This window comes from Trachypithecus francoisi, unplaced genomic scaffold, assembly GCF_009764315.1.
Source record: "Trachypithecus francoisi isolate TF-2019V2 unplaced genomic scaffold, Tfra_2.0 Lachesis_group8, whole genome shotgun sequence".
NCBI lineage: Eukaryota > Metazoa > Chordata > Mammalia > Primates > Cercopithecidae > Trachypithecus > Trachypithecus francoisi.
Genome location: NW_022681473.1, coordinates 47,654,981 through 47,669,394, shown reverse-complemented (window position 1 = coordinate 47,669,394; position 14,414 = coordinate 47,654,981). Strand labels below are relative to the sequence as shown.

At 51.2% G+C, this 14,414-nt stretch overlaps 1 protein-coding gene and 1 pseudogene across 10 annotated transcripts in view; both read right to left on the bottom strand.

The window, feature by feature from the left end:
• Positions 1-14,414, bottom strand: part of ABCC8 (ATP binding cassette subfamily C member 8) — an 83,749-nt gene that overhangs the window by 33,710 nt on the left and 35,625 nt on the right. For 6 of the 10 annotated variants that reach the window (XR_004436249.1, XR_004436250.1, XM_033208003.1 and 3 more), the window contains 6 exons: positions 5,130-5,170; positions 3,748-3,893; positions 1,496-1,601; positions 1,220-1,402; positions 837-912; positions 14-119 (listed from right to left, as the gene is read on the bottom strand). Coding sequence is in view for 8 of the 10 variants with exons in the window: in XM_033208003.1 (XP_033063894.1) it covers positions 14-119; positions 837-912; positions 1,220-1,402; positions 1,496-1,601; positions 3,748-3,893; positions 5,130-5,170 (658 nt within the window). In the remaining 2 variants the exon portion in view is untranslated. The remainder of the gene's footprint in view (positions 1-13; positions 120-836; positions 913-1,219; positions 1,403-1,495; positions 1,602-3,747; positions 3,894-5,129; positions 5,171-14,414) is intronic. The other 4 variants (XM_033208006.1, XM_033208007.1, XM_033208008.1 and 1 more) reach the window with 1 other exon arrangement.
• On the bottom strand, positions 8,556-9,418 carry LOC117081716 (annotated as a pseudogene).

The following is a 14,414-nucleotide window of genomic DNA, read 5'->3' as shown; positions in this document are numbered from 1 at the left end:
ATACATCTATTACCTGCTCCAGAAGACAGCCCCTGAGACCTTCTGCATCTCCCCCAGGGCGGCTAGAAGGAGCGAGGACTTGCCGCAGCCCACCTGTCCCACAATCATGGTCAGCTGGCCTGCAGGGAGGGAGGGTGGCAGACAGGAGTGGGGCCGGGGGGAGTCTGAACAACCATCACCCAGAAAGACAGACAGACAGATGCACCCAAACCTGGGGCCCCTGTTTTCTTTCTTCCCACCTAGAATCCCCAACAAGTCCTCTTCCTCCTTAAGCCTTTCCTTCTGGAAATCAACATCCTCCTCTGGCTCCCCAGGTCCTTCCCCCTCTCTGATTTCCTGCCCCGCCACCCTTCCTAAGCACCTGCTTCTCCTTTCCCATGCTCCTAGTGTGAGCCCAGGCTCCTTGTGGTCCCAAGAAACGCCATCCTGGGTCCCACCTCCAACCCACCCCCATACTTTGCTCATGGCTGCCTCTGCCAGAAAGTCCTCCTGCCTCATGGTCTCAGAGACTTTGTCCATTCTCAGAAACCCCACTTCTTCCACTTGCGTTCATTCCTTGGCTACCCACATCTGATCTTTTTGTGCATTACCTATACTGTCTGCAATGGATGATTTGACATTAAGGCTGGCAATTTTACCCTGTCCTTAGTGCTGCACTCCTATCCAGCACACGGAAGCCTCTAGAATGTAGTCTACCCCTTCTCTAGTATACCCAAGGCACCCACCAAGAATGAGCAGAGAGCAGGTACTCAATAAATGCAGCTTTGTCTTTTTATCTCCATGTTATTCAGTGGGACATGGGGAGGGGCATGCTGGAGGGGTGGACTGGGCCATACCTCGGGGGATACGAATGGTGATGTTGGACAGTGTGGGGATTCCATCTGGGGTCCACGTGAAGTAGCCTCCCATGATCTTCATTAGGCGTGTCCCACCGCCCAGGAGAGAACAGAAATGCAGCCATTTCCCAGTGTGAATAGTCTCTGGCCTCCCCTCCTCCAGGAAAGCCAAAAGACACTGATTCCAGTCCCTGGATCACTTCCAGAGCAGGGGAGTGGGACACTGGCCTTCTCATGCTTGGTTGTCCCTGGTTTCTGGACTCCTATGGACCCTATAGGCAGGCAGGGTGACCTCTGCAGAGGACTAAACATGCAGCTCTCCGGCTCCCTCTGGGAGCTGGTGCTGGGTGGCCGGGCATGGGGCAGCAGGATCTTGGACTCACCTGGACACAGCAGTTGTCAGCATTGCCCTCTGCACTGGGGACCAGGCTCTGCAGCGGGCTGGTGAGGCCCCAACAATCCTCCCGGGCTGGACGCTTGCGGTTCACCACCTTGAGGGGCTGGGGGTGGTTTGGAGGTAAGGACCCACTGGGCTGGGAGCTGTGTAGGGAAGGGAGCCCCTCTTCCTGGGAAAAAAGGCAGATGTCTGACACAGCAGGCCCGAGTTTTGGGCCTTAGAGGACCATGCTGGGAGTAGCAAGGGGAGGCCAGGCACTCACCACCGCCTGGTACTTGCTGGCTGGACCCTGGGGCGTGGGCTCACGGGGGGCACACTGCTCCTCACGGATCTCTGCACTGGACAGGAACTCGCTCAGCTTTTGCACACTGCTTGGGAAACACAGAGACACCCCTCACCCTTGCCAGGGGCAGAGGGGAGGGGAGAGGGCGCAGCCTGAGAGAGAGCTCTGAGAAGGTTCTCAGGCCTGAAGTATAGTCCCACAAAGCCCACACTGAAGGGGGCAGACCAGTGGGCATGGGGGCAGGTAATTGGTGTTACCAGGATTTGCTAGGGTTGATCAGTCAGCTGGAGTAGGTTGGGGTCTGGATTGGCACTGGGATTGGTTAGTTTTAGGGTTAATTTAATGTTGAAGTTGGTTAGTCTGGGTTATTAGACTGAAGGATGGTTGGTGTTGGGTTGGTCAGGGTTAAGGTTAGTTAGGACTAGGATTGGTGAAGAATCAATAGCTAGTATTTTGTGAGCATATACTATATGCCAGACACCATGTTAACTGCTTTGCAGCATTATGTAATTGGATCCCCCTAACAACCTGCTCGGGGAGGTATCATTACTCATGGGGGGGCGGCTGTTCCTACCCTCTCCCCTGTCCAGATTTCCCTATGGACCTGAGGAGGCACTGGAAGCGTCACTCTTCCAGTTCATTGTCTCCCATTCTGGAGGTGTGAAAACTTTCTGGGAGGCTCAGGATTGTTTGTATTCCCCTTTCTTCTCTTTTGCTAAATATCCAACAGGCCTGGGGCAGACAAGCCATCCGCCCTCAAGGCAAGGTTATTCTGGGGCTGTAAGTGAGCCTGTGGCCTGGAGTCACCCTTTCTGTGTGCCACCCCCTAGATGGGAGGGGCAGACCGCCAGACTCTGCCTTCGTCCCCTGTCCAGTCTCCCTCCCCTGCAGGCAGTGACTGGGAAGGATGGAGCTGGCCCTCATCTCTTGGGGTGAAGCTTCAGGTAGTATCCTGAGCCCACCTTCAGCCAGAGCCTGAGCTCCCTCACTGAAAAGGCCTCTGCTACTCTGGTGTTCCATTCCTGGAAACAGTGGGATCCAGAGTGTTTGAAAATGTGAATGCTTTGGGATCAGTGCAACGGTTTTTGGGCAGGTGCAGCGTTCTTAAATCTGTGGTTTCTACACAGACTTATAGGGCTGGAGAGTGGGTGGTGGGAGGAGGGGTGATCATCAGACCCCACAACACCATGGCCAAGAAACTGAGTCAGCACAGCCAACCATGGAAATGGGAGCTAATCCCTGTTTAACCAGCTACTCCCTGGTCAGATACTCCTTAGAGCATAATTTTGCTGAGTTATGCCCCATTCCGTCTTTGAACCCATGCTAGAGCCTCCTCCTGCAAGCTACCCTCTCTATCAGCTACTTCATTCCAACAGCTACTCCTTCCTTTCAGCTTCCCAGGATCTGCCAGGGTCCCATGACACAGGGGTGTCACCTTCCTCCCTTCCTCAAGGCTGAAGACACAGAGGACATTTGTTACTGACTGGTTCTCTGGCCATGGGTAAGGACAAGCCAGCCCTCCACAGAGGCATGACAGGCTCTTGCTTTCAAGGAGCCAGAGCTATTTCAGAGGCTCAAGGATGTCTTCACACTCCAGATATGGCATTTCCCAGCCAGAGTCTCAGCCGTCTACCTTCAGGCTTTCATTCCCAAGACGGCGATGCCTCTGGGACAGTGGCAGAGGCTCTAGAGCCCAGAAGTGGGAGCCTCTAAGAGCTGTGGCCCAATCAGAGCAGGACCCAACGCCTGGGGGAAGCTGTTTCACTGGCTGAGGCTGTGAGGGCTCAGGGGCTGTGGAAAGGGTAGGGGATACTTGGCCTGGGAAGGACAGACACAGTGGATGCCTTCTGATATCCGAGGGGCTGCCACATGGGGAAGGGATAGCCTCATTCTGGGTGGCTCTCGAGGGCAAAGTTAGGACCAGTGGGTAGAATTTAGGAGGATTTCACGTTTGGCGCAACATTGATTTTTTTTTTTTTAAAGTTGTCGTGGAAGTGACAGTGAGTCCCTTCTCCTGGGAGGTATGTAAGCAAGTCCTTGCTTCGGGATAGCTAGCTGGGAAACCATACAGGCTAATGTCCCTCTGACCAACCAGGACCAGCTACAGCGAGGCCCAGCAATGGGGGTGTGTCCCGGGACCAAACAGCTGTGGTTTGGCCATCACTCAAGCAAGCCCTGAGGCTGACACAGGACCTGCCTGCCCAGTGCCCTCGCCCGGACCCTCCCCTCACCTCACTAGAGCTTTGACGGTAGATCGGACCACACTGGACAGCAGGAACAGCGGTGTGACCAAGATATGGAAGAGGGAGAGGGAGGCAAAGGCCACGGAGGGCGAGAAGTCGGCCTCTTTGAAGAAGCTGACATGGCCCACGAAGGTCTGTGGACAGAGGCACAAGTGAGGCCAGGGTGACCCAGGGTGTGGGTCCCTCCCACACTGGAAACGCTCGGCACTGGAAGGGAAACAAGACGACTGGCAGGGAGCGGGCTCCTAAGGGGGCCTTTCAGTTGGAGACACCTTCATCATCCCCACAGTCATCTCATGGAAACGTCCCCAACAAGCTCAGGACTTCAAGCTGGAGAGCAGGGGCTGCTCCCTCCCTGTCCTACCCAGTCTTGGCCGGGAATGAGCAGGGAGGAAACCTTGGGTTAGGTTAGCACTGCCCCCTCCGCAGATAGCAGGTGGGGTGCTCATCTCCCCAGTCCTCATCGGAATAACATAAACACAGTGATTACAAAACCATTGCCTCGTCATGCAGTGCTTTGCCTCAGCCACCTGGCTGGCTCAGTGGCCTCTGTTACCCACAGTTCTGCCAAGAGCCAGGCCAGGAACCAGCTCAATAAATCACATTGGAAGTGAATTCCCAAGCGTACCCGACAGGCTGTGAACTCTACACAGCTCAGGGACACCGGCCCTGGGGGAAATAAGTAGATCTTTTTAAGGAACTGCAGCCATCACAGAAGACGGGGATGGGAGGCTGAGTGAGGGGGCTGCAGGCTCATAGGGGCCCAGGCCTTTCTGTAGGAGCACGCTGCCTGCCCCCCATGGCTGAGCTCCCACACAGCTTTTATCGAAACTGCTTTAGAAAGCCACCATCGTAATATTTAATGGCATGGAGAATTGTGTGTGGCATATTCTTAAATTTAAAAGAGCAGGTTACAAAATTGCATGCACAGCACATTCCTATTTTTGTAGAAAATGACATATCATAGGCCTTAAAAAAAGACTGGAAAGAAACACATTAAAAATGTTACCAGTGGGATTACGGGTGATTTTAATTCTCTTTGCACTTTCTGTTCTGGATTTCCCATCATTTCTACAATACACATGTTTCACTTTAAAAATGAAAAATTTGTATAGCTATTTTTTAAAAGAAAGTTTAATTTCTCTAAATGCTAACCCTCCGGTCTTCCAGGCCTGGAGGCAGAGGCCCCTGTCCGGCTGGAGTTGGGGAGGGGCCGCACCCTCTATAAACTTTCTATCCTATTTTCAGTCTGGCTGCGGAGCCTGTCTTCTGAGGCCCCTGTGCAGAAAGGCCAAACCTGGGCAGCCTGTCACTGCAGATGCCCTCCCCCTCCACCCTACCCCCAAGAGATGGAGAGAGGATCCACTTACTATGAGGACAGCTGCAATGGGGATGGCCGTGTTCATGAAAACTGCAGAGGAAGCACAGGGATGAGTTCAGCGGGAGGAGTGTGACAGCTACACATGGAGATGCCCTGGGTGGCTGGAGGCAGCACAGCCCAGTGGGGCCAGCCTGTGGGGCACAGCTCCGGTAGGCTAGAGGCAGAATTCTAGCCCTGTGGCACTTACAGTTCCTCACCTTGTTTCCCTCAGGACTCTTGTCCCAGGTATCCCAGCCCCCAAATCTGGGGCTTAAGCTGTTAAGTCACTCTGTGTGGACAGGGTGAAGTTAGCCCCATGGGAAAGTGGTGGGAGAAGGATGGGAGAGTTGGCTGTCTGTGGCCAACTGTGAGGTCAGGAGCACGTGTTTCTGGGGGCACCAAGCTGCCACTTCTTCCTCTGCCTTTGGCTCCTGTGTCCCCCCAAGCCAGGCTCTCTATGAAGCTTAGAGGCTTCCTAATCTCCCATGGCTCTTGAGAAAATCTCAAAGTCATTCGCACTAAGGTATGAGTAACTAAGGACAGCTTAAAGCAGAATGTCCCTTAGAGTCTGTGTGCAGGTGGGGCAACTGGTTTGTGGCAACAGAGCCCCGCTCCTTATTCTGTTAAACTTGCAGCCTTTAGATCAGTCACAGGGACTTCAGGAAGGAAAGAGAGTGGGACTTGGTGTGAGAGAAGGGCAGAATCCCTGTTACTCATAAGCTGTGTAACCTAGGGCATGTCATTTACCTTGCCCGTGCCTCAGTTTCCTCATCTGATTTTTGTAAATTTATAAATACTTGTTTATACACCCCAGCTCTTTCCAAGGTCAGAGGAGATAACATGGGTAACAGGCTCTGTGAGCCCCGGGTGCTGCCTACACATCATACCTCATGGGCTACTAGCTGAGCCCTGCTCCACACTCACCCCTCCTCTGGCCTGGGGTGTGAAATGCTCAACAGTGCCCTGAACCCAGGCCTAAATTTCCAGAGAGAGCAGCCCCCCATGGCATAAGAGGCAACCATGCCAGCTGCCACCTTCCCATCCTATCCTCCTTCATTCAAGGATCTTCTTCCAGGGCAGCCCAGAAAGGAGTCTGGTTCTGCCATTAGCCAAATTAAAGCACGGGGACCAGGAGTCAGGAGCCAGAAGCCAGAGCCCAGGGCTCTGCCTGTGCATATGGCCCTTGCCTAATGAATGGCGAAGTCTTGGACAATCTGATGAAGTCCAGATGGTCAACACCATTCCAAGAGGTTGACTGCCCATTTACTCCAAGAATCCTGCAGCAGTCAATACATACAAAGCATTGCACTTCAGAGATGTGGCCCCCAACTTCAGGGAACCCCAAGTGGGTAGAAGGACATGGCCTCTGCCCTAAGGGGGTTTCCAGTCTGAGGAAGCAGACAGGAGCTATGCTCCCAGGAAGTTCCAGATACAATGGGGAGACAGAGAACATGCCCCTTAGGAGTTCTCAAGTAGATGGGAAGGACATTGTCCCCATCCTTGGATAATTCCTGATCTGATGGGGAAGGCAAGGCTCCTGCAATTGGAGAGGTCCCAGTCTCCTGGAGGATGTATGGCTGGAGCCCTTACATGGCTGGGGCCCTGGCAGATGGCGAATTTCTCTGCCCATAATGCTTTTAATCAATACCAACATCATACATGGCTGTGCTTTAACTGCTCTTCCTCATGAAAGCTGGATGGTTTCCAGGGCCCACTACCATGCCACAGCCCTCCTGCACCGTTTCTGGCAGGAGACAGTGTAAATATGATTGGTGTTCCCATAGCATAAGGGACTCAGATCTGGGACATAGGACATAGTGTAGCTATTACTGGCTGAGGAGGAGAGGGAGAAGGATGCCCATTAGACCTAGGACCTTGAACATCAACAACTATATAGCTCTAAATGTGACGTAGCTTTGCCCCTCCCCTATAGGGCCAGTCACTCCAAGGAGCAACTGGGAGGGCAGGGGCCTCTCTTCTGCTCCTCCCGGCCCATCCCCATAAATAACCAATAAGGAGGGGTCCTGTGCACCCATCCCTCAGCCCCCGCTCCAGGCCAAGACCCCTCCTTCGCATTCTGGGACTTGACTCCCAGCCAAAAAATAGGCTGAGTGTTGGATTATAAATTGCTACAATGCTCTTGGAAAGCAGTCCGGTGCTTTGTAGCTAGAGCCACACGGAAGTTCAGACCTTCTGATCCTATAATCTGTCTCCAGGGAATTTATATTGAGTAATCATTCAAGAGCAGCACAAAGCCATCAGCTAGATGGTATTAGCTGCAGCTAACACAAAATTCAATAAAACAAAACCACAACCACAGCAACAGCAACAAACTACCCCAAACGAAATGAACTGGAAATGTCCAACAAGACGGGCTGTTTTAGTAAATGATGGTGCATCAGCTTGGAGGAGATTTTGCAGTCAGAAAATGTGATAATTGACACTTCATTCTACTGCACATTTTCCCTGGTCATGATTTTTTTAATTTAATTTTTTTTTCAATTTTATTGTCTTTATTTTTGTAGCTGCCTGAACTCCTTTGAGGAACGAGACAAGCTATAAATAAATTTAAAAATGAACATCCCAAAGCTGATGCAGCAACATGGAGTGTGCTTCTGATATAATTAGCTTCCGCCCAGTTCTGGCTGTTGTATGGAGACGCTAAAGAATGAAAATGTGATTTTCCATTTCTTTCACCCTCCCCTTGAAGGATGGCCTTTGTGCAGAGAGTTCTGGGTCCCCTTCAGGGCCGGGGCTGGGAAAGTGGAATCATCAGCTGCGTGCGTGTGTGCGTGTGTGTGTGTGTGTGTGTGTGTGTGCGTGTGTTTTATAAGAAAAAGAAATAACCTTTAATATGTTCAATGATAATTTACTGGATCTTCCTCTTGTATCAAAAGCTATACATTTTCTCCTCAAAGCAGTTGCTCCAAGAACTAACTAGCCCTCTTTATCTCCCTCTAGCTGGGATAGACTAACTCTCCTCCACCTCTGCCTCTCTTTTTTCAAAAACACTGCGTAGGTGTTAATGGCCTGGTCTCACCAATGAACAGAATTGTCCTTTAAGCCAGCAACCCACAGGCAGTGGCACCCAAAGCCTCACCCCCAGCCCCCATGGCAGAAGCCACAGAGCTGGCATTGTTTCCACTGTCTCAGGAGGAAGGAGCCAAAAGCTGACCCTCAGCACAAATCAAAGCCCAATATGGAGAGAGAATAACTGCTTCTAGGCCCAGAGGAGGCAAGCTGTGGGCAAGAAAGGGGAATTTTTTCCGCCACCCCATCTTTAGAAACAAGGGAACAACTAGGCCCTTTTCCACTGTTATGCTCTACAAGGAGCTCTACTGCTCCAAGGGGATCTGAAAGTGCAAAAGGATCTAAACAAATAAGGAGAACTTTTCCCACGCTGGAGATAAGAGTGACAAACAGAAAGATGGGTGAATGTAATAATGTGTAAGAAGATGATGCTCAGAGCCTCTGTTCTTCACGTGGCTGCCAGCCCTACAGCCTTACACAGTAAGAACCAGGACAACCACTCCAGACTGGTATAGCTGGGGAATCTTCAGGCCTTTTCCTAGGTCCCACATCAAGTGTCAGATCCCATTCCAGGGATGATACATGAGAGGGAAGACGAGTGTAAACTTAGCTGTGTGGATCAGTGCTGGCCCCAGACACAGGGACTTCATGCATTCCAAATAAGACTCAAAGTTCCCAGGGAGTAACAGGGCCGACATGCCAAAAAGAAAGACCCCTGCACTCAAAGCAATACCAGTGCTGTGGTGGCAGATGGACATCGCCATGGGAAGAGACCAACTGTAGATAGTGATGTGGGGAGATATGGGGCAGTTCGAATCTGTGTTCTTATTCCAGAACCGCTCCATCTCTTCTTTGGCTGTGGTTCCCAAAGGAACAGCATTTCTGATACAGAGCTGAGGGCTAAAGTGGGCTTGGAGGCAATGACGACCAACATGTCTCAGCAAGACCACAGCCATCTTGGGTTCCGGTCAGGAAGGAAGTGACCAGCTTTTGTGTTTTAAAGGTCTCTCTGAAGATCATCTTTTGGGGCTCTGGGGTGGATGTGGCTGGACCTGGGAAGTCTGGGGGTGTTACAGACTCTGGCACCTCTCTGAGCACAGTAGTCGGTCCTGTGCCCTAGCTGGGGGTGAGACAGGAAGGCAGGGAGCTGGGCATACAACTGTCATGGGCTGAAGATCTGAGGCCTTGCCCTTATTTTCCTGAACCACAAAAAGTTCTATAAGGTTCCAAGGCAGTGGAGGGGTGGGGAATAAAGCCAAGAATAGATTTCTGTCCAACTTTGGCCCAAGGTGAGGTGACTCACTTCAATTTGATTTAGGAAAAAAACAAAAACAAAAAGAAGAACATGATCGTGCTCAGATCTTGAATGTTAAGGAGGAAGAACTATGTTAAATAACGGCAAGTGAAACAGGATTATAAAACCTTCTTCTTGTGTAAGTGTGATGCTGTTATGGAAAAGTTTAGTTGCATGTAGGCTGGCCTGAAAGGCTGCCATCAAAACTGAAAGCCCTTCTGCAATAGTGTAGAGACATGGGTATTTTTTAGAAAATCCTTTCCAAAAATAGCCCTTAAGATTTATCCATTCAAGGCCGGGAGCGGTGGCTCACGCCTGTAATCCCAGCACTCTGGGAGGCCAAGGCAGGTGGATCACCTGAGGTCAGGAGTTTGAGACCAGCCTGGTCAACATGGTGAAACCCCATCTCTACTAAAAATACCAAAATATTAGCCAGGCGTGGTGGTGCATGCCTGTAATCCTAGCTACTCGGGAGGTTGAGGCAGGAGAATCGCTTGAACCCAGGAGGCAGAGGTTGCAGTGAGCTGAGATCACGCCACTGCACTCCAGCCTGGGCAATAAGAGTGAAACTCTGTCTCAGAAAAAAAAAAAAGACTTATTTATTTAAAAAGGGTCTCCTTGTTCCAGGCCTTGTGCTGGGTCTGGGGGCTACAGTAATAAATAATTGTGTAAGTTTTTCATACCCCCAACCCCTGCTCCAAACAAAACAAAACAACAAATCAACAAACTAGAGTTGGGATCAGATCACCCATTCCCCCTGGCTTTGCCCAAGGAATGTTGTCTGGGCCTTATGGGCACCAGCCTGGCATTGCAACACTAGGAGCTTTTCATTTCCAAAGCATTGATGCATGTTTCAGAAGCTATGTGTCAGAGAGGCACAGCCAGCCATTTGTACCTCTGATTAACTTCAGCTTTGCTGCCTGTGCAGGGCCAGGGGAGCAGCGTGTAGGCTCATAGCTTGGGCCTAACTGCAAGATGCAACTGCAGGAGGGGAAATGTATTTTGAAGTGCACGGGGCTATTTCCCATTCAGTCCAATAGTCAGTGCAGTCAACAGAGGGGGGAAGGAAATCAGGTTAACAGTGTCAGTTGCTGGCAGCTGAGGAAGTGTGGCAGGAGGCATTTCAGTCAGACTGATCCTTACCTCCTTAATTGATGGGCGCCCCGACTCTCTCTCAGCCATGCTCCCCACCAAGCCAGGCCAGGATATGCATAAACAGCCCACTGTGGCTGCACCAGCTGGCAGAAGGGCGGGTAGATATTGAAGAATTTCAGGCCAGGCACAGTGGCTCAAGCTTGTAATCCCAGCATTTTGGGAGGCCAAGGCAGGTGGATCACCTGAAGTCAGGAGTTTGAGGCCAGGCTGGCCAATATGGTGAAACCCTGTCTCTACTAAAAATAAAAAAATTAAAAAAATTAGCTGGGCATGGCAGTGGGTGTCTGTAATCCCAGCTGCTTGGGAGGCTGAGGCAGGGAGAATTGCTTGAACCCGGGAGGCAGAGGTTGCAGTGAGTTGAGATCGCGCCACTGCACTCTAGCCTGATAGCACAGTGAGACTCCGTCTCAAAACAACCACCACCACCACCACCACCACCACCACCACCACCTAAAGAATTTCAGAGATGCTGGGGAAGGAAGGGGGACCAGGTCTCCAGGTCATGTTGTTTTTTCCACTGCCTGTTCTGAGTTAGGGCCTCCACTGAGGAGGACAGAGGCTTCACCCACTGCATCCCCAGGCCTGGCACACAGAAGGTGGGCAGGAAATGTTTGTTTTAAAAAAATGAATGGAAGAAACGAAAGACCCAGGTTCAAGTGAGTAACACAAAAGAGAAAGAAGGGTATTTGGAACTGACTCTGTGGCTCTGACCACATGCACAGTCACTATTCATGGACATGATCAATCTCGCACAAGACTGGGAGGGCCAGGGCTATGCCTGCTTCCTTTTTAACATCCAGGACCTCCATAGAGCCTGGCACAGAGGAAGGGCTCTGGAATGGGTGCCTCACAATGGACAGAACAAACTGGCAGCATATGGAGTGTTCTAGGACCTGGGACCCCTTTGTCACCTCTACAAAGCTTGTCCTCAGATACAGAGGAACCACCTAGAGTTATGCTGCTTCTGCAAGGAAAAAAGGATTGAACTGACTTCTAAAGGAAGAGACCATAGCCCTTGTCTCCAGCTTCCTCCCACTTTGTCTTCTACTCATTGAAATCCCACTGTCTTGCAAGGTACAGCCCACATCGCCCCTACATGAATCTCTGGGTGAACCCCCAGCCCACATGGACATCCTTCTCTGTGTTTTGCCTTTTGCTGTGGAAGACCTCACTGAGACATTTCAATTCACTGAGAGTCAATCCTCTCTGCTGTACAATGGGACAATAGAGCTACACACCTCACCAAGTTGTTATGAGGATGAAGTGCAATCACTCTTGCTAGGCGGCCAGCATGGAGCTGGCCACTTGGTTCTGCTCTCGCTGCCACACTGTTCTGTGCATGTTTGCTCTGACTTCTCAGTGGAGCATAAATTCCTTGAGAATGGGGAGCACATCTTAAAGTTTTCCCTTACCTCCTTCCCAGTGCTAGGCACAGGGTGGGGCACATGAATAGGGCTCACTCAACATCCACTGAGCAACTTACATTTCTATTTTTATTCAAGAGGAAATACCAATTCTGGATGTCACTTTTGATGCCAGAGAAACTGTGCCCATTCCCTTTTCAGCCCCCTGTTTTATCCTGTACCAGTTCAGGACTCCATACACAGCTGCTCTCAGTGATATTGATGGCGAGACACTCAGACAGAGTCACAGGTAATCTTGCCTGCCCAGAAGTCTGACGGTGCTGTGTATGAGCTGCCAGACTGAAAGCTTGGTATCACCAGGATGGGCCCCAACAGGAAATGTGATTCTGGGGCTCCTCTGCAGCGCCAGGACTCCAAGACTGGCGCCAGGGGTCAGAACAAGAGATGCCCCATTATCTCACACCTAATGACCTGTGTCTTGATCCTTGGTAACAGAAGACAGGAAGTCCAGAGGAGGTAAATGAACACGCACTCAAAGCATATGCCTGCAGCCAGGAGGTACCCTGCACCCTACCACCCGTCTCTCTCCCCGTCCAACTGCTGACTAATGGAGGGAAAAAAAAAACACACATCCTGAGAAAGGCAAACACACTGAGCAAACAGCACTTGACTTTCAAAGCTCTCCCCAAGGGCTCTCCCCTTTCCCCTCTTCTGCTGCTCTCTTCCAGGGACCAACCTGGGCTGCTCTGTTTCTCTAGGTGACTTGGACAGGTGAGGAGTCCTGGGCGGGCTCCCGCTTGACTCCAGAGCCCCTTACTTTTTTCCAGAGTCATCTCAGCTCTTGACAACATGTCCCTAGGTCCTCCTGGCCCCAGGCCCATCACAAAGCCATGGCTTGTCTTCTGGGGGCCCTGGGGGACAATGAGTACCCACTAGGTAGGCTTTGGTGGGCTAGCCTAGGAACTCAAGCATCTTTTGATGCTATTTATATAAGAAAACGTGTCCCAGGCTGCAGTTGGGAATGCAGGAAATGAATACATATCTCTTAGGAGCAGTCAAAGCAGATGTCACCTGCCCCCACTACATGACCTGAGGCTGTCCCAACTTCATTGCTTGCTGTGCCAGGAACCTTGGGGACCCGGTGCCCCCACTTTCCTTGATGCTTCCCTCCCCTCTCTCTATCTCAGCAATGGAAAGTCTGCTCTACCCCACCCTGTTGTTGCTGGGAGAGGAAGTCCCCCAGCTATCGGGAGAAGCCCTCTCCCACCTCAGCAGCTGTTCCTACTGCTAGGAACTGTCTCTAAACCTGTACAAAACTGGGAGGCTGTACACAAGCAGGGGGTTACTCTTCATATAACCAGCCACCAGGGGCAGGCAGAACTGACAGAGAGAAGGTTGAAGTGGGCCTAGGGCTGGGGACATTGGCTTTTCTGAGCTCCCCAGATGTTCCTTCCAAATTTCCCCTGTCTATGGAGTGCTTAGCCTGAGTGTGTTTGGAGGCTCTGAGCACCACAGGGTCAGGATATCAGGGAGAGACCAGGAACCTGGGGTGTCTTGGTGAGGAATCTGGGAAACAGTGACTGGCTGCTATGCTCACAGCTCCATTCTGAGAAAATCAAATGCTAGCAGGACTTTCTGCATAAAACGCCATGGCTTGTGCCATGTATGGTAGAAGGTCTAGCCACTGATGACTGGACCACGTTCCCTGCCTGAGGCATAGGACACCATGGTCTGGCTGGACACAGGGAAGCTGGACACCTGGGGTATTCATGACAAGCTCCATCCTGTGAGAACACTGCTGTGGGATGTTTCCTCAGTCCCCTAGAAAGGGACATGCCTTGGTGCCCATATTTCCAAATTGTCTTGGGGACTGGGACAGCTTGGTGGCTACCTAGCTCCCTCTCTCTAGGCAGCAAGAATGCCAAGAATACACAGACGACCTGAGTGACCGTCTCATTCTCCATGAGACTTGCTCTACGGGTCTATCTGGGAGACACTACCAGCACCCCCTTCATTACCACCTTCCACCACAGGGTGTATCTCTTCCTGGCACCAAAAGAACCAATTTTAGTTGGAGGAGGTGGTCAGTAGCCCCTCTTAATTTCCTTCCCTAATTCTACTCCTTTCAGAGCCCAGAGATTTTTTTCTCCTAAGAGAAAATAGCCTTATAGTCATGCCCCATGGTGTCCCAAGTCTTCTTCATCCCACAGAGGTCCCCAGCATTTTGTGGAAAATAGCCTGAGGCCAGAAGTTAAGAGACTTTGGAGGATCTAGTCCGAGCCATGCTACTAACCTCAGGAGAGATCTCAGGAACACACTCCCCTCTGGCCTTAATTTCCCATCTGTAAAATGGTTCTACCAACTTACTCTCCTTGCCACATTCTGTGTAATCCCCACCCATCTGTCTTCTAATTCAAAAATTCTCTCTTCAGCCATACTCATTCATATAACC